Source organism: Narcine bancroftii, chromosome 8, assembly GCF_036971445.1.
Source record: "Narcine bancroftii isolate sNarBan1 chromosome 8, sNarBan1.hap1, whole genome shotgun sequence".
Taxonomy (NCBI): Eukaryota; Metazoa; Chordata; class Chondrichthyes; order Torpediniformes; family Narcinidae; genus Narcine; species Narcine bancroftii.
Genome location: NC_091476.1, coordinates 38,445,170 through 38,472,047, shown reverse-complemented (window position 1 = coordinate 38,472,047; position 26,878 = coordinate 38,445,170). Strand labels below are relative to the sequence as shown.

Sequence of the window (26,878 nt, the reverse complement as noted above, 5' to 3'; positions counted from 1 at the left end):
TGGATCTGGGCTCGGGTTGCCAATGGTTTGAACTGAACTAGAATCTTGTGCAGCTGCAGAGGCTGCAGGAGCATTGGAGGCAGTGGTTGGTGTCTAGAATTCATGGCCAGGTATGGTGGTGGAGGCTGGTACAATAGGGAGATTTAAGACTCTTAGATTGTCATGTGGATGTAAAAAAAAAAATAAGAATGTTATAGGTTTGAGGTAGGGAAGGATTAGATTGATAAAGCAATTAATTTCATTTAATTTAGAGATACAGCACAGTAACAGATACAGCTCACGAGCCTGCGCTGCCAAAATACACCCATGTGACTCATTAACCTACAACCCAGTACATCTTTGGAACATGGCATGAAACCAGACCACCCAAAGGAAACCTACTCAGGTCATGGAGAAAATATACAAACTCTGTACTGGCAGAACAGGATTCAAACCGGGGTTGCGGATGCTGTAATAGCATTGCACACTAACTGTGGGCTGGAGGGCCTGTAACGATCTATGTTCTAATCCCCGTTTGTCCCAAATCTTATCCTGCCCCATGTTTTCCAACTTCTGAAGATGTGTCATAATTACTTTTGAGCCCTCAGTATGAGAGATCCTTTGATCTCACCGCCATCTCTCACTGTGAAAACTCCTCTGTCCTACACAGTTTTAGTCTGATGTGGTTTGAAGGATTCAGAACCACTTAAAGAAAAAGTTCTGTTCATTTTGCCTGACCTGAACATTTACACCATGATTTAATTGTTCAAATTGTTCAGCACCATGATATTCCAGAATGAATAGCACATCAAGGGCAGGTCCTCAATAAAAACAAATGTTCTGGCCCCTGTTCAACTTTCTTTCTGATACCTTGATGAAGGGCTCGACCCCAAAACATTGGTGATGTATCTTTACCTTTGTTATGTGAAGGACACTGTTTGACCTGCTGAGTTTCTCCAGCATTTTGTGTTTTTACTTCAACCATAGTGTCTACAAATTTTTGTGTTTTACTTTCTTTCTGAAAATGTTCACTCGAAATAAATGATAAAGCCAATATCATGGCATCCTTAACATCTAACAGCATCAGCAAAATGTGATACATGTGTAACGTAGACGATAGAGATGAAGTTGATAGATTGTGGAATATAATGTGCCACATGGTAGCATATTCACCACCTCCTATCCCTGCTTGCCTGCACTTAGCTAAGATGGTCTCAATTTATTCAGTTAATGTTTATTGCATTTATTCCAAGAAACTTTGCATCCAGGGGAATCAAACAGATATTTTCAGGATTGCATTTGAAGATTGTTTTTGACCATTAAAAAGTTGCCTTATGATCAATTCCACCGCACTTCTACACCAATGAAAACTTTATTAGTTTGATACCAAAGTTATATGGAGAGATAGTTATTGCTACAGTGTACTTACAGTTACTTGGAGCTGACAGGATGGTGGTACTTTTCTCTTTACCCTGCACACTTTGACCTACTACACTGTTCTTATTTGTCTCAATTGCCAGACTCCAGAATGCCCTCAACACTTTTTTACACCTGGGTAGTGGTGGAAGCAGATACAATAGAAGTATTTAGGAAGAGGTTAGATAACATGCAGGGAATGGAGCGACATGGATTGTGTGAATGCAGAAGAGGATAAATTGGTGCTAATCTAGGTACAGACATAGTGGGCCGGAAGGCCTTCCCCTGCACTGTTCAATTCAATGTGCAATGTTTCAGTGCTGAGCAGGAAGTGGTGCTTTGCCGCCTCTTGAAGCTGCAACTGCTTTTAATAATCTCAAAATGTTGCTACTATTCTTGAATTGAATTAAATATATAGTTTCTGGTCACATGTGCTCAAGTACAATAAAAAGCTTAATTTTACTATCCAGGCAAATCAATTTATATAGCAGGTAATGCAATAATGATAGATAGATAGATAAACAGACAGACAAATAAGAACAGTGTAGTAGGTCAAAGTGTGCAGGGTAAAGAGAAAAGTACCACCATCCTGTCAGCTCCATGTAACTGTAAGTACACTGTAGCAATAACTATCTCTCCATATAACTATGCTATCAAACTAATAAAATTTTCACTGGTGTAAAAGTGTGGTGGAATTGATCATAAGGCAACTTTTTAATGGTCAAAAACAATCTTCAAATGCAATCCTGAAAATATCTGTTTGATTCCCCTGGATGCAAAGTTTCTTGGAATAAACGCAATAAACAGTAACTGAATAAATTGCATGCTCCGGTGACTTTAGAACCCATATGATGTTTACTGTGGCTGATAAAGGTTTAAAAATATGTGGCCAACAACACTAATGCAGACAAGAAGAACATTAAAACCATAAAGAATTCTAAGCTTACAAGATAAGAGTATTATGAAGATTAACTGTGCTGGCAAAAGCAGAGAATAAACATGAGAGGAGGGAATTAGAAAATTCCTTTCAAAGCAACAAACAATTAAGAAATCGCATTGGCATTCTGAATAAAATATTTATTAACTTGCCGGTTAAAATTTATTTGAATGCATCAAATTTGATCATTTGACCTCAGTGCAAAATATAACAGTTGCTACGCATAATGCTGAGTTTCAGAAATTTGATTCTGTTGACTGCAATGAAACCAAATTTCACAATTCAATATAAGGAACAGCTGCCACTATTGTTACCTACTTTAGTGCCAACAATCTAAGACAAATTCCTATCCACCTGCTCCACATATACTAATATTCCAAGAGTCAATCTGCACAGAAATAGGTTCTTCATGTTCACCATGACAATGGGAATAACAAGCACACATCTGTACTGATCCCCTGGATCAGCACTTTGATCCACAGCCTCCATACATTGGTTATTCAAGCACTCAAGTTCAATAATTTATTGTCAGAGTACATACATAACATCATATACAACCCTGAGATACTTCTCGCTGTGGCCAGGCAGAATTTCTACTTATTGTTAGTGTAAACTGTACTTAAGAAAAAGATACATATGCAAACAAGAGAAATGCAAACAAAGAAAGAAATGTAAGTCAATGTAAAACTCATACCTCTGCTATGAAGGATAATATTCTGCTATCTATAACCACTGTAACTTTGTATATGTCTAAGGGGGAAAAAAAAGGTAACCCATCTGCTGTCTCCTCATAGCTGAAATGCTCTATCCCAGTGTCATGCGTGTCGAAAGAACCAAAGACTTGTTGATCCAAACCAAGGCTTTTATTAACTAAAAGACTGGAGCATATCACAAGTAGGTCGGCCAGTCCAGGATGACCTGGTCTGGCTAGGAGCAATCCTTTAAGACCTGCCAGTAGGTGTGGCTACACTCTCAGCCAATCACAGTCATCCTACTCTCTTCTTTCTTTTGGCTTGGCTTCGCGGACGAAGATTTATGGAGGGGGTAAAAGTCCACGTCAGCTGCAGGCTCGTTTGTGGCTGACAAGTCCGATGCAGGACAGGCAGACACGGTTGCAGCGGCTGCAGGGGAAAATTGGTTGGTTGGGGTTGGGTGTTGGGTTTTTCCTCCATCTGTACATATGTATGGTAGCCTTCAACTGATCCCAGAGGGTTTCAGGGGACGGGTCCGTGAGGCGGGTTGCAACGTCGAGCTTTGCTTTGAGGTTTGCCTGGAAGTTTCCTCTCGCTTCGTCTGACTGCAGTTTTCCAACATTGAACCTCTTTCTGGGGGCTTTATTGTTCCTGGGCTTTGGCTTGAAGTGAAGGTTGAGCTTGCAGCGAACCAGCCGGTGGTCAGTGTGGCATTCCGCGCTAGGCATGACCCTGGTGTGGAGCACATCTTGTTTGTCACTTTCTCGCACCAGGATGTAGTCCAGGAGGTGCCAGTGTTTGGATCGGGGATGCATCCAGGTGGTCTTAAGGCTGTCCCTCTGCTGAAAAAGGGTGTTTGTAATGACAAGCCGCTGTTCTGCGCAGAGCTCCAACAGGAGGCGCCCATTGTCGTTGCACTTGCCGACGCCATGCTTGCCCAGGATTCCTGGCCAGGTTTCTGAGTCTTTGCCGACACGAGCGTTGAAGTCGCCCAGGATGACAACCTTGTCGGCTGTAGGGGTACGTTGGATGAGGTTGCGCAGGTCGGTGTAGAACTTGTTCTTTTCCGCTGGTTCCGCCTGGAGGGTTGGAGCATAGACACTGATGAGGGTGATGTGACGCTTGTTTTGAAGTGGGAGTCGCATGGACATGATTCGGTCCGAGAGGCCTGTCGGAAGGTTTTCGAGTTTGGAGGCAATGAAGCTCTTGACCATGAAGCCTACACCAGATAGGCGTCGTTCATCCGAAGGCTTGCCAGACCAGTAGAGTGTGTAGCCCGCGCCGCGTTCTTGGAGGCTGCCTACATCTGCCAGGCGGACTTCACTGAGAGCGGCTATGTCGATGTCAAGTCTGAGGAGTTCATGTGCAATGAGGGCAGACCGACGTTCAGGTCGGTGGCTGTCAGTCTTGTCTAGCATGGTTCTGATGTTCCAGCATGCTAGCTTGAGTTTGTGAGCATCTTTTGAGGGGGAGGACGTGGAGGGGGAGGACGTGGAGGGGGAGGACGTGGAGGGGGAGGACGTGGAGGGGGAGGACGTGGAGGGGGAGGACGTGGAGGGGGAGGACGTTGAGGGGGAGGACGTGGACCTGTCCTCGGGCCTGCGCAAAGGAGCTTTTAGGTGGAGTGCAGTGCGCGCAGTACTGGCCCCACCCTTTACACCCATGGTTCGTGTGCCGTGGCCAAGCAAGCTGGGACGTGGCAGCGAGTTCCTTGGGTCGTAGGTTTTATATCGGAGTGGCCTTCTCCTATGCAGGTTTCTTACCCGGGCTGGAGGGGCCTGCCTCCCCTCCTAGGTCGGTCCATACTGCCCGGACCGGGGCCGAGGCCGCCGCAGTTCACCCTGTGCCTGGACTGGGGCCACCGCCTCCCACTCCCTGCCCGGACCGGGGCCTCCGCCTGCCTCACTCGACCGAGGCCGGGGCCGCCGTCTCCCCCTTGCTCCTGCCCGTATCGGGGCCGCCGCCGTCTACCCTTCGCCCGGGCCGGGGCCGCTGCTGCTCTCCCTGTGCCTGGACTGGGGCCGCCGCCTCCCACTCCCTGTCCGGACCGGGGCCTCCGCCTGCCTCACTCGACCGAGGCCGGGGCCGCCGTCTCCCCCTTGCTCCTGCCCGTATCGGGGCCGCCGCCGTCTACCCTTCGCCCGGACCGGGGCCGGGGCCGCTGCTGCTCTCCCTGTGCCCGGACTGGGGCCGCCGTCTCCCCCTTGCTCCTGCCCGGATCGGGGCCGCCGCCATTAACAGGCTGCTTAAAGCCTGTGTGGAGTCGTCGGGAGTCGGACTGAAACCCGTCCCCTGAAACCCTCTGGGATCAGTTGAAGGCTACCATACTGCAATCCACTGAAGAGGTACTGGGCTTCTCCTCCAGGAAAAACAAGGACTGGTTTGACGAAAACAGCCAGGAAATCCAGGAGCTGCTGGCAAAGAAGCGAGCTGCCCACCAGGCTCACCTTACAAAGCCGTCCTGTCCAGAGAAGAAACAAGCCTTCCGTCGCGCATGCAGCCATCTTCAGCGCAAACTCCGGGAGATCCAAAATGAGTGGTGGACTAGCCTCGCCAAACGAACACAGCTCAGCGCGGACATTGGCGACTTCAGGGGTTTCTACGAGGCTCTAAAGGCTGTGTACGGCCCCTCACCCCAAGTCCAAAGCCCGCTGCGCAGCTCAGACGGCAAAGTCCTCCTCAGCGACAAGATCTCCATCCTCAACCGATGGTCAGAACACTTCCAATCTCTTTTCAGTACCAACCGCTCAGTCCAAGATTCCGCCCTGCTCCAGCTCCCTCAACAGCCCCTAAGGCTAGAGCTGGATGAGGTTCCCACCCTGGATGAGACATATAAGGCAATCGAACAACTGAAAAGTGGCAAAGCAGCAGGTATGGATGGAATCCCCCCAGAAGTCTGGAAGGCTGGCGGCAAAACTCTGCATGCCAAACTGCATGAGTTTTTCAAGCTTTGTTGGGACCAAGGTAAACTGCCTCAGGATCTTCGTGATGCCACCATCATCACCCTGTACAAAAACAAAGGCGAGAAATCAGACTGCTCAAACTACAGGGGAATCACGTTGCTCTCCATTGCAGGCAAAATCTTCGCTAGGATTCTACTAAATAGAATAATACCTAGTGTCGCTGAGAATATTCTCCCAGAATCACAGTGCGGCTTTCGCGCAAACAGAGGAACCACTGACATGGTCTTTGCCCTCAGACAGCTCCAAGAAAAGTGCAGAGAACAAAACAAAGGACTCTACATCACCTTTGTTGACCTCACCAAAGCCTTCGACACCGTGAGCAGGAAAGGGCTTTGGCAAATACTAGAGCGCATCGGATGTCCCCCAAAGTTCCTCAACATGATTATCCAACTGCACGAAAACCAACAAGGTCGGGTCAGATACAGCAATGAGCTCTCTGAACCCTTCTCCATTAACAATGGCGTGAAGCAAGGCTGTGTTCTCGCACCAACCCTCTTTTCAATCTTCTTCAGCATGATGCTGAACCAAGCCATGAAAGACCCCAACAATGAAGACGCTGTTTACATCCGGTACCGCACGGATGGCAGTCTCTTCAATCTGAGGCGCCTGCAAGCTCACACCAAGACACAAGAGAAACTTGTCCGTGAACTACTCTTTGCAGATGATGCCGCTTTAGTTGCCCATTCAGAGCCAGCTCTTCAGCGCTTGACGTCCTGCTTTGCGGAAACTGCCAAAATGTTTGGCCTGGAAGTCAGCCTGAAGAAAACTGAGGTCCTCCATCAGCCAGCTCCCCACCATGACTACCAGCCCCCCCACATCTCCATCGGGCACACAAAACTCAAAACGGTCAACCAGTTTACCTATCTCGGCTGCACCATTTCATCAGATGCAAGGATCGACAATGAGATAGACAACAGACTCGCCAAGGCAAATAGCGCCTTTGGAAGACTACACAAAAGAGTCTGGAAAAACAACCAACTGAAAAACCTCACAAAGATAAGCGTATACAGAGCCGTTGTCATACCCACACTCCTGTTCGGCTCCGAATCATGGGTCCTCTACCGGCACCACCTACGGCTCCTAGAACGCTTCCACCAGCGTTGTCTCCGCTCCATCCTCAACATCCATTGGAGCGCTCACACCCCTAACGTCGAGGTACTCGAGATGGCAGAGGTCGACAGCATCGAGTCCACGCTGCTGAAGATCCAGCTGCGCTGGATGGGTCACGTCTCCAGAATGGAGGACCATCGCCTTCCCAAGATCGTATTATATGGCGAGCTCTCCACTGGCCACCGTGACAGAGGTGCACCAAAGAAAAGGTACAAGGACTGCCTAAAGAAATCTCTTGGTGCCTGCCACATTGACCACCGCCAGTGGGCTGATAACGCCTCAAACCGTGCATCTTGGCGCCTCACAGTTTGGCGGGCAGCAGCCTCCTTTGAAGAAGACCGCAGAGCCCACCTCACTGACAAAAGGCAAAGGAGGAAAAACCCAACACCCAACCCCAACCAACCAATTTTCCCTTGCAACCGCTGCAATCGTGTCTGCCTGTCCCGCATCGGACTGGTCAGCCACAAACGAGCCTGCAGCTGACGTGGACTTTTTACCCCCTCCATAAATCTTCGTCCGCGAAGCCAAGCCAAAGAAAAGAACATATGTACATATACACATTGGTGATAGAATCTGTACTATCACACCCAGGCAACATCTTGGTGAATCTCCTTTGCATTTCTCCAGAGCATTTATATTCTTCCTACAGTGCTGTGACCAGAACTGTCGACAGCACTCCAAATGTAGCCAAGCCAATGTTTTATAACAGTGTCACATCTCTGCATTAATATTCAATGTTCTGGATAATATTGATTGTGAATAATAAATGAGGATGATGGGTAAATTAATTCTGTAACTGCAACAATATGAAGTATCTATTACTTTCACTATATTAGTTACTTCTTCAAGTGTCCATTCCTTACTGAAAGTTACTTTTGTGAGTGCTTCCAGAACACAACTTGCTGTGGGAAATAGAATCCTTATCTCATCTCCAGTTTTCATACAACCACCTTACAGTTTTCTGACTAGTTACTGAACCTGTCTTCATTGACAGGATGGTGGTAGAGAGGGTTAGCACCTTCAAATTCCTGGGAGTTCACATATCAAAGGATGAGAGATCCAGCACAACAAGGCAACAATAAAGAAGGCACATTAATGCCTCTATTTTCTAAAGAGATCTGAGGAGATTTGGCATGTTGCTGGATACTCTGTGGAACTTCTACAGGTCCACTGTGGAAGGTATATTGACCGGCTACATCACAGCCTAGTATGGAATCTCAACTGCCCAAGAATGTGTAAGACTCCAGAAGCTGGCCAACCTAGCCAAGTCCATCAGGCACCAGTCACCCATCTATTAAAAACATTGTGAGTGGGAAAAATGGCTTCAAGAAATCAACCAACATTATAAAGGATCCCCTGGTTACAACCTCTTCTAGCTGGTCCCTTCAGGCAGGTACAAAAGCCTGAAGACCAGAACTTCCAAGTACAAGATCAGTTTTATGCCAGGACAACCCTAACACTCACTATAAACTCCTCCCAGGCCACCAAAATATCTGCCTGCATGACTGAAACAACACTTGGACTGAGTGTAACTGTGAATATTCAATTTGATGTTTTAAAATTTAAATTTAAAATTTTATTTGCCACATGTTAGAACCTGATTCTGGTGATTTAAACCCATGTCACCCAATTACTCCCAAATTAACTTACGACCATGTATATTTTGGAAACCTGGAGGAAACCCATGTAGAACTGGAGAGAAATGTGCAAACACCTTACAGACAGCTCAGGATTCGAACCCAGGTCACTGGCACTATAATAGCTTTGCATTTATTTATTTATCCATCTATCTATCATTGGATATTTATTATCTCTTTTTCTGGCCTGGCATGCTGTGCTCATTTAAGCTTTTGCAATTGGAGTTGGTGTATCTTATATACTATTTGGTGACAGCAAGTCAGAATTTTGGTGGGTCCGTGCATTGTACATGTGCATGCGACAATAAACTCGAATTGACATTGAACCTTGCGTCATGGAAATTGTTTCACTTCCATTAGCCAGAAGAACAGCCATTTAATGGATCACAGAATATTTATTTGGTGAATTTTTTTGCCGGAGGATATTTATTATCTATTTTTTGTATTATTTATTGTCTCTATAATTCAGTGAATTATATTGTTGATTTTAGTTGTTTGTGGCTTTTTTTTACTGGAGCAAGTAAGTCATTTGATGTATTTGTACATTGTAAATGTATAGGGCAATAAACTCATTATTGTTATCTTGCCAGGTGCTGAACACTGTGCTCTACAGTAAATATATACATGTTAGCATCATTGCCTTCTTCTCTGTTCCAGACCTAATGTACAGAGTGGAACTTGCAGGAGGTTTGGGAGCTATCCTTCTCCTGATCACCTTCCTTGTGACAATTTACAAATGCTACAACATTGAGATTATGCTCTTTTACCGGAGCCACTTTGGGAGTGATGAGACAGAAGATGGTAAGTAGCCAAAAGCTTGAACAATATTATTTTTCTTCCTCCAGTGATAAATAATAAATCATGTACAGTAAAGCCCCTGATATCTGGCACCTATTGGGATTAGTAGATGCCAGAGAAGTGAATTTGCTGGTTGCTTGAGATTGTGTGCTGCGTTTTTAGAGAACTGACTGCTAAGTGTCACTAATTTTGAACTTTTGCATTTTTTTACCTATTAATTTTCCACGATTTTTGACGGTTGCTTGAGGCTACCGGAGACTTGAAATGCAGATAACGGGATTTTATTGAATTGGAAGATGATGTTCATTTACAGAAAGAGTTGGAATGATGTATTGCAGTTGTGGATTTATTTTCAAACTCAAGTTTTATGTGGAAATTCGAGTCCTCACAAGGTACTGATATCAATTATTTTTCATCAGAAAGTATAGATAAGAAACTATATGACTCAAAATGGATGACAGGTGAACTAAATTGTGTGTCATTTAAAATTAGCCATGAAGTTCTACTGTGAGGAATTTTTAAATACCATCCAAACCATCACATCTATGTTACATTACACCATGACACCTGACCAGAAATAGGATCCGTGGACAGGATAAGTGTTTGAAATTCTGGCGGTTAGAGAGAGAGAGAGAGAGTGTGTGTGTGTGTGTGTGTGTGTGTGTGTGTGTGTGTGTGTGTGTGTGTGTGTGTGTGTGTGTGTGTGTGTGTGTGTGTGTGTGTGTGTGTGTGTGTGTGTGTGTGAATTCCATTGGTTTCACAGAGAAAGGCCCAGTGACTCTATGTTTCATATGAGTGAATCTTCTTCTTCCTCTTGGGAAGTTTTGTTTTCTGACCTTCATAAAGCACAAATGGAAACAGATAGTTTTACTTTAGTTGCCAAATTAAGTTCTTTATCTGAAGCTTGGAGCAGATCCCAAACTGGTACTGCATTGGAGATTAAAGCCACCTTTCTTGATGCACTCCATCCTGACTAGGAAGTACATTCCTGGCCATGCATCAACACTGGCTGTCAAGATGGTTGGACTGAAATGGACCAGCAAGCTACTTGTTCAGTCCAATGTAGAATAGACCGTGAATACTGATCACCCTGGTGGTGTCCACATCCTAGTATAGAGTACAGAACTCAAATGGAGTCAGAAGGTAAGGCAGCATCTGTGGAGGCTGAAGATGCAAGCCGATGTTTTGGATTGAGATCGTACATCAGGAATGAGAGGGAAGAGGTAGGATTGCCATTGTACAGCAATGCATGGAGGGGTGGGTCAGAGGTTGGTAGGTGATGTGGAATGAGACAGGGAGGGAATGGTGAGTGGATGGAATTAAATAAAAGGATTGAGACAGAGGATGGTGATTACCAGATTCCATCTTCCCATCCTCTGCTCCCCTGCGTGGTTCAACTCAAATCATTGACTTGCACCTTCTGCCTCCACAGATGCTACATAACCTTCAGGTTCTTTCAGTGCTGTTTTTTGTTCCAGATTCCCGACTCAGCAGCCTCGCTTGCCTTCCCAATAAATAAACAAAACACAGTCATTCTGCATTCTCACAAGCCAGTGTGATCGGGTGTTCAGCGCTGCAGGGAAATACTTGAACAATATCAAACCGTCTTTTAAGGGTGGAGATTAGCTGCTTCATGCTTATTAATTGGGAAGATAAAAGAGAGTGCTGATTCGGGAACCTGGAACAAAACACACCAAGTCCGACATGGTGCGGGCACAGGTGTGGCAAAACGATTTTAGAAATCTGATTGCCCTTCCCTTGGCATACCTGGTTGTCATGAAGGAATATAACACAAAGATTGTGTTTCAGTTCCACAGCAGGTTTAAGACCATAGGATAATAAGACAAAGGAGCAGAATTTGGCTAGAAGGACCATCGAGTCCACCCCACCGTTCCATCATGGCTGATTTACTATCCTTTTCAACCTCATACTCCAGCCTTCTCCCATAATACGAGTCCCTTCCTGATCAAGAATGTAGCCATCTGAACCTCAAATAGCCCCAATGACTTGGGCTTCCCAGCTGTCCACTGCAGAGAAATTTTACAAATTCACCACCCTCTGGGTAAAGAAATTCCTCCAAAATCTTTGTTCTAAAGGGATTTTTTTTCAATTCTCAGGCTGTGCCCCCCTCTGATCCTAGACTCCTCCACCTCAGGAAACATTCTCTCCACATCTACAAGGCTTTTTAGTATTCTATAGGTTTCAATAATATCCCCGCTCCCTACCACCCCCCCCCATTCTTCTTAAGCGAGTATAATCCCAGGGCCTTCAGAAGTTCCTCAAATGAAAGCCCTTCCATTCTGGGGATCATCCTTGTAAACCTCCTCTGGACACTTTCCAATACCAGCACACCGTTCCTTAGATATAGAGCCCAGAACTGCTCACAATATTCCAAGTGTGGTCTGACCAAATCCTTATTAAACCTCAACATCACATTCATGCCTTTATGTTTAATTCATTTCTAAACTAAAGCTAGCATTCCATTTGCTTTCTTTACCACTATGGTGGGACTTGAACTCAGGTGTCAGGATTGTAAACATTAAGAAACTGGAGGAACTCAGTGGGTCAGGCAACATCCACAGCTAGAAATGGTCAGTGAACAATTTGGGCCAGATTTCAAAATTTATTGTTCTGGCTATGTGTAATGTAATTCGTTGTTTTGTGCCAGCATTAGGGATGCAAAAATTGCTATAACTTACATTTTTAAAAATAAATTAATTAGTACAAATGAAGAGAAAAAGTGAGGTAGTGTCTGTAGTTCATTGTCATTTCAAAAATCTGATGGCAGAGGGGAAGTAAGTCGTTTTTGTGATGTTGCCTGTTCGTCTTCAGGCTCCTGATTCTCCTTGCTGATGGTAGCAGTGAGAAGGGGGCATGGCCTGAGTGCTGAGGGTCCTTGAGGCTAGAGGCTGCTTTCTTGAGACACTGTCTCCAGTAATTTCCCCAATGGAGTGAAGACAAATGCTCTTTATTGAGACTAAGATAGGAAGGGGTGGTATCAAGGGAGAAAGAAAAAAGAATGGGAGGGAGATGCTGCAAAGGAGATAAGAGCTGATACCGTATTGGACAGAAGGTATGAAACATGGAGAGGCAGGTAGAGGGAGGGAAATTAGAGAGAAAATTAAGAATATAAATAGGCAAACAAAATGCAGTTGAACCAGATAGAGATGGAGTTTCCCTGAAATTAGAAAACTCAATGTTCATCCATTGGTTTTAAAGCTGTCCAGAAGGAATATCAAGTCATTTATTGTCATCTGATTGTACAAGCATAACCCAACAAACAGTATTCACCAGTCTTCAGTGCAAAGAAAAAAGGTAGACATACAACCAGACATAAGACACATACAGACAAACAATACATATGCAGGACAAGTATTTCATCTATATGAATTAATAAATACATTTTGTTTCATGAATATGAAAGTCTCAGAAGGTGAGAAGTTCCATTGATCATTCAGCCTTCTCACTGCCTATGGGAAAAAGCTGTTCCTCAGCCTGGTAGTGTTGGCTCTGATACTCCTGTATCTCTTCCCAACGGGAGCAGCTGAAAGATGCTTTGAGCAGAGTGGAAGAGGTCCTCAATGATTTTGCACGACCTCTTCAGACAATGATCCCAGTAGATCATTTTGATGGGGGAAAGGGAGACTCCAGTGATCCCCTCTGCCACACTTACGGTCCTGTGATTTGACCTCCAATCCATTTCTCTGCAGCTATCATACCACACTGTGATGCAATCAGCCAAGGTGCTCTTGATAGAGCTCCTATAGAAGGTTAACATAAATATGGTGGCTGGTAGCCTTGTTCACTTCAGTCTTCTCGGGAAATGCATCTTCCTGACAAGTAAGATGTTGAGTGTCCACAATAAGTCACTAGTTAAGTGAACTCCAAGGAACTTGGTGCTCTCCACCCTCTCTATATAAGAGTTGTTGATGTGTAGTGGAGGGTGGTCATTCCTGCTCTTGCTGAAGTCCATGATCATCTCCAAATTGAGACTCAGGTTGTCACTCTTACATCATTTAATTCCATTTCATGAGATTTTCCAACTCTTCTCTATAGTGCAACTAATTTTTGTTGGTGCCAAGGCCAAATACTCTTGTGTCACCTGCAAACTTGATGACACTGATGGCACTAGATCTGGCCGTGCAGTCATGGGTTAGTAGCGTGAACTGGAGTGGGCTCTGTAACTGGATCCTTGGCCTCCTGACTGGAAAACCTCAGTCAGTCTGAATTGGAAACAGCATGTCCAACACCATCACACTGAACATGGGGTCCCCCAGAGCTGCCCACTGCAGTTTACCCTGTTGATCCATAACTGTGCAACAAGATACAGTTCCAATCATATCATCAATTTCACTGACAACTCAACTGTGGTAGGGCTTATTAGCAAGAATGATAAGTCAGCTTACAGAAAGGAAGTGAAATCACTAACGGACTGGTGCAGAGACAACCACCTACACCTGAATGTCACCAAGATAAAGGAGATGGTGGTCAACTTTAGGAGGGCACAGGGAGACCACTCTCTGCTGATAATCGATGGCTCCACCATCGAGGTACTCGAGCACAAAATTCCTTGGCATGCACCTGGTGGAGGATCTCTCCTGATCCCCCAACACCAGATCCATTGCTAAGAAAGCCCAACAATGCCTTTACTTCCTGTAGAAGTTGAGAAAAGTTCAGCTTCCACCCTCCACCCTCACTACATCCCACAGGGGATGCAGTGAGAGCATCCTCTGTAACTGCATCACTGCCTGGTTCAGGAACTCTACCATCTCAGAACACAAGTCCCTGCCGCAGACAGTAAAGACTGCTGAGGGGATTATTGGGGTCTCTCTCCCTGCCGTGATGGGCATTTATAATGACCGTTGCTTGCGGAAAGCCGTAAACATTGTGATCGACTCCACGCACTCCTCCGCAATCTATTCTCCCTCCTGCCATCCAGGAAGAGGTACCGAAGCATTTGGGCCCTCATGACCAGATTACAAGGCAGCTTTTTCTCCCAAGCCGTGAGCCTTCTGAACTCGGGGGACACAGGGCTAGCATAAGTAACATGATATTCAATGAGTGATACGTTATTTATAAAAATTGTTTCCGAGGACATTTATCAATGTAAACAGGCAGCCTCATGTTCCAGAGAAATGCTATCTTGTTTTCACTGCACACTGTAAGGTTTATGGTATGAACGAGAAATAAATGCGACCTGACAACAGAGCCCTGTAGTGCTCTAATGCTCAGTGTGATGGTGCTCGACGTTCTGCTACGTCCCAGACAGAATTTGTTTTTTCTGTTAGGAAATCCAGAATCCAGTTACAGAGAGGGGTGTTGAGTCCCAGTGAGGACAACTTCTCTACCAGCTTCTAGAGAATGATCATGTTAAATGCCAAGCTGGGCAATTAACAGCAGCCTGGTTTATGAGGCATCGGTCTCCAGGTGGGTCAGGACAGAGTGAAGTGACAAGGCTGTAGCATCATCTGTGGAATGGTTTCTTCTATAGATGAATGAAATGGACCCATCGCCTCTGGGAGATGTGTTTTGATGCATTCCATCACCAGATGCTCGAGGCATATCATAATGATGGAGATCAGTGCCACAGGGCAGTAGTCATTGAGGCCTCTTATTCTCCCCTTCTTGGGTATGAGGATGATAGTAGCTGTCTTGAGCCCTGTGGGAATGAATGATGGACAGTGGTGTGTTGAGGATGTCCATGAAGACCTCCATCATTTGATCTGCACAGTCTTTCAGTGCCTGACCAGGTATATTATCTGGACCTGCTGCCTTGTATGGGTTCACCTCGGATAGGGATCTTCTCACCTCTGCTGTGGCAATGCTGGGTATCCATTCATGGGGGGACACAAAGCTTTCTTTAGAGTCATCCTGTTATTCTCGTCGAACCGTGCATAGAAGATGTTCAGTCTCTCTGGAATGTTGACTTCATCGTCTTCAACTTCCAAGACTGACGTGATCTGTTGTAGTCTTTATCCATTGCCACATCTGCCTCATGTTGCTAGCACCACACAGCTGCCTGTGGATCTTCTGTGCTTACCCCCTCTTTGTCTTCAGATTGCACGGGAGAGTTTAGGCCTTGCAGATCTTAGTGCCATCCTGTCCCTTGTTCTGAAGGAAGCATCACAAGCTCTGAGAAGGGCCTGGTCCTCTGCATCCAACCATGTTTTCTGGTTAGCCCTTGTTGTGAAGCATTGATGTATTGTTCTTCAAGTTTACTTTGGCCTCACCCTGGCAATCGACAAAGACAATAAGTTTTTGGTGTGGTAACTTATCAAAGGAGGAAAAACCCAACACCCAACCCCAACCAACCAATTTTCCCCTGCAGCCGCTGCAACCATGTCTGCCTGTCCCGCATCGGACTTGTCAGCCACAAACGAGCCTGCAGCTGACGTGGACTTTTACCCCCTCCATAAATCTTCGTCCGCGAAGCCAAGCCAAAGAACTTATCTATGACATCATGATGATGCTGATGCTTCAGAAATAAGTTGTTGAATGTCCTGAAAGGGTGGTGTGGTACTTGAGATGGAGATCAAATGGGAAGTTCCTGAGAAACTGTTCTCAAGTACAGCTGGCTCAAGTTCCAGAGTGCTTAGATGGAAAGCAATGGACAAAAATATTCCGAGGTCGGTGATGGAGATTTCTTTTACACAAGGGGTGATTATGTTCCAGAACTCAGTGTCTTCAAGGTTAGTGCAAACAGGGTCAATGAAGCACAGTTGGTGTAACGGTTATCACATCACGATTTCAGCGCAAACAACCGGGTTCGAATTCATTTGGAAGGAGTTTGTACATCCTCTCCATGTCTGTGTGGGTTTCCTCTGGGTGCTCCAGTTTCCTCCCACCCTTCAAAATGTACGGACAAACCTTCCAATGCATGAAAATCTGTTGATGCCCAAAGGAACCCACAAGTTTAAACAGGCTAAAATTAAAACAGAAACAGTATCATGATAAGGTTACAAAAAGCCAACTAGTCCTAAAGCCTGGAGTTGCAGTGTGAATCCAAGATCACAATTCTGGCACATTGGTCTTGCCAGGATATACGCGAGGAAATGGATCCACATTCCTACCAGATCCAGATAGAGGGAGGGACAGCTCTGAGAAGGAACCGTGTGGATCTATGACCACTAGCTCCAACCCATGGTTGTGACCCATCACCTGTCACTAGGCAAAAGGTGCAAGCTCATGTAAAAAGCAAACATGTAGTTCAGAGCCCACAGAAAGACACTAAGTCTAATGCAGCAAGTGCAAGCAGTACACTGGTGGAAACATACAGAACAAAAAGGACTGTTAAACCACCTCTCCTTGGAAGCTGCTTAGTGAAAAGAGACTGGCCACGGAATGTAGAAAGTTTTGTTATGTGGACATAGTATTGTGCTTTTTTTAAAGGGGAAAGATGTGCTCTTATGCATGAAAATAAAAACTAAATGCAATGCACACGGTTGGTGGAAACCAAAAGTCATTTATGATGGGAGTAGTGGGCGTTGTCGCTGTGAAGTCAGTTGAAGCAGCTCAAAGAAAATAAAGTTGGTTAAGTGTTAAACCCTCATTAAGTTGTTCTTCTCAAAAGAACAAGCGTAACACAGGTGTAGATCAATTGGGTATAATTGGGCAGCATGGGGTCGTGGGTCAGAAAGATATGTATGCCTGTATATCTAAATTTATTTGAAAGCAAACCAAATAGATTCAAGTGGAACTCATATGAGAGCAACGTAGAAGGGGAAATAGGGCTGTTTATGTTTTGCTTGAGGCAGTAGGCATGGACATGATGAGCCAAATGTCCTCCTTTCTTGCTGTAGGCATTCTATAATTCAAAAAGCCTTTTAATTTTCTCTATATCCATGCTACTGACAGAAATAATAACCAATGCACTGACTTTGAGGGTCTGCGATAAACCATTAAATGGATTGACTTCATTTACTGGGGAGATCACAAATGCTCACAATAATTTTAATTGCCAAAGTTCCCAGTGCAAATTCCTTAACATCAGCACAAGCCCAAATCTCTTGGGGGTTAACCCAATATTCTCTGCTGGAGAAGTAGCTAGAGTGCTTTGCGAATTCAGCACAACAGAGAGAGTGTTAAGGTACAGAAGTAGATTGCACTCAGTAAAACAAGGTATTTGCTTTTTTAGAATGAAAAAGGCATGTTTTAGCAAGACTCACTGTGCATGTAGTAGAATTTTTTTTTAAACCATCAAGGATAAATAAAATAAATGCAGATATTGTTGGAAATGTGTTTGTAAAAGAGAAATATAGGTTACATTTCATTGATTTTTGTTGTATTTCATTTAAATGCAATTATGAGGGTGGCACAGTTAACGTAGCGGTTATCATCACATTATCACAGCGCCAGCAACTCAGGTTTGAATCCGGTACAGTCTGTGTGTTCGTGTGGATTTCCTCCTGGTGCTCTGGTTTCCTCCCACCCTTCAAAATGTTCAAGGGTTGTAAGTTAATTGGGTGGATTTGGTGAGCATGGGCTAGTGAATGGCCTGTTAAGGCGCTTTAAATTTAAATTTAATTGGTCAGGGTTAAACAGCAAAAACCAAGTAATATATTCTTCTCAGTACTTTCTCCCATTAAAAGCTCTAGTTGCTACATCTGGTAGCAATACTCCAACGTCCACCTGCTCTGAACAGTGAATAAATATCGGAGCCAAGGTTCCACTTTTGCTTATTGTCACATTTCTTGTGGATTGTCAGAGAATGCCTTTCTTCCCACAGTGTCTCAGTTATTCCAACCATAGTGGCTCAAATTGGTTTCTTCCTCCTATTATGGAATGTGTCGCTTAATCTTGGATGGCATGTTGGCTTGGAGGTATCGAGCTTTCTGGAAAAAGTGACAAGCATACCTATTATCCAGACTTGCATTCCAAAATCATTTAGCACTTATTCGCATCAGCGGCACTGCCAAGTTTTATTTCATTCCTTGTAATCATTCTTGATAGGTATTAATCCATCTAGTTTGATGAAAGGTTATCCCTTTCTGACTCACTATAGATGCTGCTTGGCCTGCTGAGTATTTCCAGCATTTTCTATTTTTAATTCCAATTGACAATACTCTGATTCAACATCACAGAAAAAAAGAAAGGGTGAATGTTCCCAAATAGCATTTCGCCTCTCACGAGTAACTCTTGCCTCATTACCATTGGACCAGTGAGGGGCTCTGCAGCTGAAGGACACATGCAGGCAGCGAATGGTTGGTAACTTGAGGTGAAAGGACCCACACCCAATTGTGGGCGGCTGGTGACTTGAGGTCAAAGGATTCACATCAGGCCGCAGGCTGCTGGACACTGACTCATGAGAAACAGGTATTGGAACTGGGACTGGAGAGGTTACTGAGGGCAATTTTGGCACATGAGCCTTGCCAGGATATACACAAGAGGAAATAGATCCACATTCCTACCAGATCCAGACAGAGGGAGGGACATCTCTGAGAAGGAACCGTGCGGATCTACGACCACAAGCTCCAACCCATAGTGGTGGCCGTCACCTGTCAGTAGGCAAAAAGTGCAAGCTCTTGTAGAAAACAAACATGTGGTTCAGAGCCCAAAGAAAGACACTAAGCCTGAGGCCATGAAGGCTTTTTCATTGTGTCAGAGGTTTGGATCTGGGCTTGGGTTGCCGATGGATGGAACTAAACTGCAGAGGCTTCAGGAGCCCACAGGAGCTGAATTCACAGACACTGAGTATCTCTGAGGGGACTCTTTATTTGCTTTTCTTTCTCTGACTATAATGCTAATTGTGAACCTTTATCTGTCTTAAGGCAGACAATAGACAATTCTGTGTAATATTACATTTCTCTTTCATTACATTATAGTAATTAGTGTCTGATCCGATCTGATAGACTGCCCAGAATGACTGCGGACAGTACTTTTTCATTTGCTGGATGAGAGAACTATTGAGATATCCATGATCCATATGGGTGAATGAAGGAACAGCGTCTCTTCTGTCCCTCATTGTGGGAACTCTGTACATTTTTAGGAGTATTAAAGCACTTGGCTGATAAGACTGAAGTTTGATGTACCTAAGCCAAGAATAGCACATCTTTATTTTTGAAATGTTCAAACGACATTAATTTCCCTTGCTCATAACAGGTCTGGGTGAAAAATTATAAATAAAATATTCAAAACAAAAAAGAATAGCACATCTGATGGATATGATTTGGCATGCTCAGTATGGTAAAAGTTAGAAAGAGGCCCTTCAGCCCATCATGTCTATGTCTGTCTCTTCACCCATGCACACCAGTCCCATTTGCCTGAAATACAAGTTTACATTTATTGTCATATGTACCGAGGTATACTGAAAAGGTTTGTTTTGCCTGCTATCCAGTAAGTCTATCCATGGATAAGTACAGCAGAATAAAGCAGTACGGAGAATAAAGTTACAGTGAGAGATCGGTTTGAATCCAGTAGGGGAAACATTATTTTATGAAAATAATGATAATGTTTATTAACATAAATACAATAACATCTACACAGAAATTCTTACTTGCTGCAGCCAAACAGGTTCTTCATAAAATAAAACTCAACCCCAATAGTATTCATCAAATTACCATATAGAAAGAGAAAATAAATATAAAAAAATCATAAATATTCACAGTTGCAGTTATTGCACGGAAAAGAAAACTGACATTTCAATAAGTTAGACAATTCTTTTTGAGGTATTGGAGTAGTTTAAGATTAGTGTAGTAAAGGGAGGTTCAAGAGCCTGACAGCTGTTCTTGAACCTGGAGGTGCTGGGCTTCAGGGTTCTGTACCTTCTTCCCAAAATGATTAGCAAGAAGGGAGTTAATTATCTTGTACTTCTGTGCCTTGCTCATTTATAGTCATTGTATTTGAGTTCATCATCTCCTCAGGCACCGTTCCAGATATCAATCACTCCTTGTGTTAACAACATACCCCTTAGATATAATTTAAAGAAGCCATTCTCAATGGCTATTTCCCCTCCTCTCCCCTCCCCAATCTCTGCTGAAAGCTTATGAGCCCCATTCCCTGTGAAGCAGTGAAGTTTTGGCTTCTTATATACTTCTTTCCCACTTAAAAAAAGCATAAAAGAATATTTATATTATGCGAGGTGAAAAGAAAACCAAGGTTTTTCTTAAATGTGCTGTGGCCCACGGTAGAATGGTTGGTTTAAAGCTTCTTCTTCACTCCTTGAACTTGTTTCAACATAAAGACTCTTATATAAACCCTAACTATGGTTTTCATAATCTTATAAACTTCTATCCTACCAGAACCCAATCCGAGCATTAGAACGTATTAATCATCATTGAGAAATAAAGCTCAATTCAAAGAGGAAAAATAAAACTGCAGAATGTCCACAAAAGTACATAACATTTAGAATGAACCACCCTTCTGTGTTGGGTTTACGATGGTGCAAAATGAAAGTCTGCAGTCACTGCAATCGTAGTAAGAGCACAAAAATGCCGGAGGAGCTCAGCAGGTCACGCAGTGTCCATAGGGGATAAAGATACATTGAAGAACTTACTTTGAAGAAGGGCTCAGGCCCGAAATGCCAGTTGCATATCATGACTTTCTATGGATGCTGCAAGACCTGCTGAGTTCATCTAATATTTCTGTGCATTTACTGGGTGTTGTGAGAGCACAGTCCATTACTCTGTCACCACACTCTTCCAGAAACCCAGGTTCAATCCTGAACTCTAGACCTGTCAGCGAGGACTGTGTGTATTTTAACTGAGTTCTCCGGTTTCCTCCCAAATTCTAAAGATGAGATTAATTAACTCATGTAAATTACTCCAAGTGCGGGGTGGGGGTTGGGGGGGTGGTGATGGAATTGATGTGAAGTAGGTGGAGGGAGAATTGTGACAGTGAAATAAGAAGGGAGCAAAATTGAGATGATTGGACTTGCTTGATGAGTTGCGTGTCCTGGTCTGTCAGCAGAGAATATGAATGTGAAAGTGGCACTTGAGTAAATACTGTATCTCCACAGCAGAAATGTCATTTGCCTGAGAATACTTGACTGAACTGTTCTCTTCATCCTCAGTGATTTCTTTTCAGAGAAGTGAAGCATAGTTTTGATTTGATGTTGACGTTTATGTGATTATATCTACTAATCAGATGATGGGGTATTTGCCAACCTCTGACCCCATGTGACTGAAGGTTGGAGTCAGTGCTCAATCGATTTGTGCCTTGGTTTTCATCAACTCAGTGTGCAGTAGCCTGGAGCTTCTTTGTGAATATGCAAATTCTCAAATTCAGGCAATCTGAAAGGAACTTATTCCCAGCAAATCTGAACAAAGCAAAGCCTTCTATTGACTGAGTCCAGGGAGATAGCCCAATCTGGATAAGATCAAAATCTGCCAAAGGATTCAGTTCATCACTGGTGATTATGTCACTTCTCTTAACAGCAGTCAAGAGGTTCAATCCGACTCATATTAACTTCACCAATGATCTCCAGATTTAACACAGGAAGAGTGCATGGATATTTTGTGGACTTGATTGTCATTTCAATTCTCTTTTGCAATCTCTCCAGATAATAAAGAATATGATGCATATCTGTCATATACCAAAATCAACACCGACTCGCTCACCCAGGAAAACAAGAAGGAAGAACAATTTGCATTGGAAATATTGCCAGATGTACTGGAGAAGCATTATGGGTACAAACTATTTATTCCTGACAGGGATTTATTGCCAAGTGGAAGTAAGTAAACATTATGTTTTTATGTTTTCTTTCCTTTTCAATACTTTTAATTGTTTTTTTTATTGGAAATGCAGTAGAATGAAGAATAGGGAACGAAACTGAAAATACAGTCACACACACACACACACACACACACACACACACACACACACACACACACACACACACACACACACACACACACACACACACACACACACACACACACACTGTATACTTGATCCCCCTCCTTTGCAATGGGAGAAAATGAAAAAAAATCAAAAGTTTTGTATTAACCTACTTGGGGAAAAAAAACTAACAAGACACAGGTGAGCAGTTTATCCTGAGGATTACATATCTTTTGTAGTTTTTGGTTCCTACCATAAATCAAAAGAACAAAGGTAAGTCTATATCTCGTCTGGGAAAGTAAATACATGCAATCATATTAGAAACATTAGAAACATTGGCATCATATGAAAATAAGATATTAAAGGTCATCATGTATCTTCAAATTTCACCATTGAATCAAATACATGATACATAATTTTTTTCTAAGCTTAGACAAGATATCATATGAGAAAAATATTGAAACACTGTTAGAGGGCTAGAGTCTTTCCATTTGAATAGGATAGTTCTTCGAGCCAACAATGAGGAGAAGGCTACAATCTGTTGAACAGGTAGCGAAAAACTCCCTAACTCAATAACTCAAAGAGCAGTTATTGAATTGGGTCATAGCTGTGTTTTAGACATACAGCACGGTCACAGGCCATTTTGGCCCACGAGTTCATGCCGGACAATTTACCCCCAATTAACCTACATCCCCGGTACGTTTTGAACGGTGGAAGGAAACCGGAGTCCCCTGAGAAAAAACCCATGCTGACACCGGGAGAACACTGGTCCAGTCCCAATCACTGGCGCTGTAAAGGCGTAGCACTAACCGCTGCACCAACCATGCCACCCCTAAGGATAAGTATTCAAATATACAAATAAACAAATAAATATTGCTTTGTGAATATGAGATTCTGCCAAAGTTGCTGCTGCAATGGTTGCATCACCATTTTCTTTTGGAGAGACCTCTCCATGGGCCTAGCATATGCCCACTACCTGTGAAATGTCCTGATCAGGTTTTAACTATGTTCAAAGGGAGGAGAGCTGATAACAATTTCTGAAACTAAGACAATCCCAACATAAATTTCCTTTGTGACTTCGGATTTAGCACCAACATGATTCCCTTTATCCATTGTGTGCCTCAAGTTCAATTTCAAAACAGTCATGATTGAGTTTGTGTAACATAGTTGCATGCTACCTCAGATAAATTATCTCATGAGATCCTCACTGTCTAGAGCACAAGGACACAGCAGCATCAATCAGAAGGGGCTGGTCTTTATCCCTAGCAGCACAGGAGGATATTATCAATGAAGTCAGTCTCGTCATCAATTTGTGGTGATCTGTAATCACCATAAAACATAGAGATCTACAGCACGGTACAGGCTCTTCAGCCCACAGTGTTATAACCTACTCTAACAACTGTCGAGAACTTCCCTACTGAATAACCTTCCATTTTTCTCAGTTCAATGTACCCATTTAATACTCTACACCATTGCTCACAAAGCATTTTCTGTGTGAAAAACTTGCATTCCCCCCCCCCCCCGAACTTATCTCAAGCAACTTAAATTTATGCACATTTATAGATAGGAATAATCTTAATTGAGGTCTATTAGATGACTCAATAGAGGTCTACAAGTTTATGAGAGGCATTGATAGGATGGATAGCCAACATCTTTTTTTCCTGGAGTGAGAGTAGCAAACACCAGAGGACATCTGTACCAGGTAAAGGGAGGAGAGTTTTGGGGTGATATCAGAGGCAGGTGTTTTACACAGCCTGGAATGCATTGGCAGGAAGCAAGCACAATAGGGACATTTAAAAGACTCTTAGACATGTACCCTTCTCCGATTAACAACGGCGTGAAGCAAGGCTGCGTCCTCACACCAACCCTCTTTACTATCTTCTTCAGCATGATACTGAAACAAGCCATGAAAGACCTCAACAATGAAGACACTGTTTACATCCGGTACCGCACGGATGGCAGTCTCTTCAATCTGAGGCACCTGCAAGCTCACACCAAGACACAAGAGCAACTTGTCCGTGAACTACTCTTTGCAGATGATGCCACTCTAGTTGCCCATTCAGAGCCAGCTCTCCAGTGCATGACGTCCTGTTTTGCGGAAACTGCCAAAATGTTTGGGCTGGAAGTCAGCCTGAAGAAAACTGAGGTCCTCCATCAGCCAGCTCCCCACCATGACCACCAACTCCCCACATCTCCATCGGGCACACAGAATTCAAAACGGTCAACCAGTTTACCTACCTTGGCTGCACCATTTCATCTGATGCAAGGATCGACAAAGAGATAGACAACAGACTCGCCAAGGAAAATAGCGCCTTTGGAAGACTACACAAAAGAGTCTGGAAAAACAACCACCTGAAGAAACACACAAAGATCAGCGTGTACAAAGCCGTTGTCATACCCACGCTCCTGTTTGGCTCCGAATCATGGGTCCTCTACCGGCATCACCTACGGCTCCTAAAACACTTCCATCAAAGCTGTCTCTGCTCCATCCTCAACATTTATCGGAATGACTTCATCACCAACATCGAAGTACTCGAGCTGGCAGAGTCCGCAAGCATCGAATCCACGCTGCTGAAGACCCAACTGCGCTGGGTGAGTCACGTCTCCAGAATGGAGGACCATCGCCTTCCCAAGATCGTGTTATATGGCGAGCTCTTCACTGGCCACCGAGACAGAGGTGCACCAAAGAAGAGGTACAAGGACTGCCTAAAGAAATCTCTTGGTGCCTGCCACATTGACCACCGCCAGTGGGCTGATATCGCCTCCAACCATGCATCTTGGCGCCTCACAGTTCGGCGAACAGCAACCTCCTTTGAAGAAGACCGCAGAGCCCACCTCACTGTCAAAAGACAAAGGAAGAAAAACCCAACACCCAACCCCAACCAACCAATTTTCCCTTGCAACCGCTGCAACCATGCCTGCCTGTCCCGCATCAGACTTGTCAGTCACCAACGAGCCTGCAGCAGACGTGGACATACCCCTCCATAAATCTTCGTTCACGAAGCCAAGCCAAAGAAGACATGTACATGGATGCAAAAAATAATATAGAGTTAAGATGTGAGGTCAGGAAGTATTCAATTGTTGAGTAGGTTTATATAAATGCTCTATATTGCTCGGGAGCAGTGGAAATACTCCCAAATGCATGATCCAATATTTTTACAACTGACCTCTCTGCAGTACTACTTTCAGGAGATTAGGTTGTTTTGGTTGTGATTGAACTTTTCATTAGTTTGTTCAGATAAAAACAAGGCCTTGGGTCCTGCAGTTCCACCCGATCCATTACTGAAGCAAGTACAAACTGAATAATTGATAATAACTTCTCGTTGCAAAGCACAACTTTCATGTCATATTTATCGCTCTACTTATTGCATAAACATTTTGAATGGCACTGCAAGAATTTGTAGGTGCAGGCAACATTTTCAACCACCAAGGAATAAATACTTTGCATTTTGTGACATACAGGATGTTTTAAGAAATGTTACACATCTAGCTTAGGTTCGTGCTTTCTTAATCTGTTGATCTGAAGTGGGCTTAATTGAGATCCACAGCAGTGGTTCTCAACTATTTTCTTTCCACTTGTGTATCACTTTAAGTATTCCCTATGCCATAGGTGCTTTGTGATTAGTAAGGGATTGTTTAAGGTGGGTGGAAAGAACCACTGGACTACAAGACTACAAAGGCATAGATAGGGTGGAGAGCCAGCACCTTTTATCCTGGGAGAGGAGGAACAGGCTGATTATGGCTACAGTAAACTCATGAAGGAACCCACTTAGCTCATTGACTCGATGCTAATTCTGCTGAAGAGCAATCAAGTTTATCCTACTGACGTTTTGCTCTCAAATCAGTTCCCCCTTTCAAACAGATGATGATTGATTAGTGATAAAAGTCCAGAGATCAGTATATATTTTTAAAGCCTTTGATAACAAAAATCCATCAATCATGGCTTTAAAATAGACACTTGTTATTTGGCCAATTATGGAGGACTTACCGAAAGCAGTTCCAAATTTCATACCTGAGGCTCTGAGGCTTTGCTCTAATTTACACAATGGTGCATTGAGCTAGATTCCTCAATCTTTTGAACCAACTATCTTTTGGCCTGTGCACTCCTTTCCAGAACTACCAGTAAATTTGGTCCTCCTGCCTCATTTCTGTGCAGCATCTGATTGTGCAATGTGGGGACTAGGCATTGTAACTATGCTTCTTGTTAAAACAAACAGAGAAAAGTGAAAGTGTCAAGTCAAGTCAAGTTCATTGTCATCTGATTGTTCAAACACAACCCAATGAAGCAGCATTCTCCGGTTCTCAGTGCAAAACATGCAGACATAAAAATAGACATAACACACAGACAGGCAAATGATACACATGCAGAGCAAGTATTTTATTCTATAAAAATAAATAAATATACATTGTTTTGTACAAATGATAGTCTCAGATGACCAATGCCTTATAAAACCTAAATGTCACATTCATGCTTTTATATTCAATTCCTTTTGGAATGAAAACTAGCATTCCATTTGCCTTCTTAACCACTATGGTGGGACTTGAACTCAGATGTCAGGATTGTAAGCACTG

General features: G+C 43.7%; 1 protein-coding gene across 1 annotated transcript in view; it reads left to right on the top strand.

Moving 5' to 3' along the window:
• il1rapl2 (interleukin 1 receptor accessory protein-like 2) overlaps positions 1-26,878 on the top strand; it is a 390,498-nt gene that overhangs the window by 343,324 nt on the left and 20,296 nt on the right. Inside the window, exons 8-10 of the mRNA XM_069896180.1 lie at positions 1,884-1,886; positions 9,392-9,535; positions 22,029-22,199. Coding sequence (XP_069752281.1) covers positions 1,884-1,886; positions 9,392-9,535; positions 22,029-22,199 — 318 coding nt within the window. The remainder of the gene's footprint in view (positions 1-1,883; positions 1,887-9,391; positions 9,536-22,028; positions 22,200-26,878) is intronic.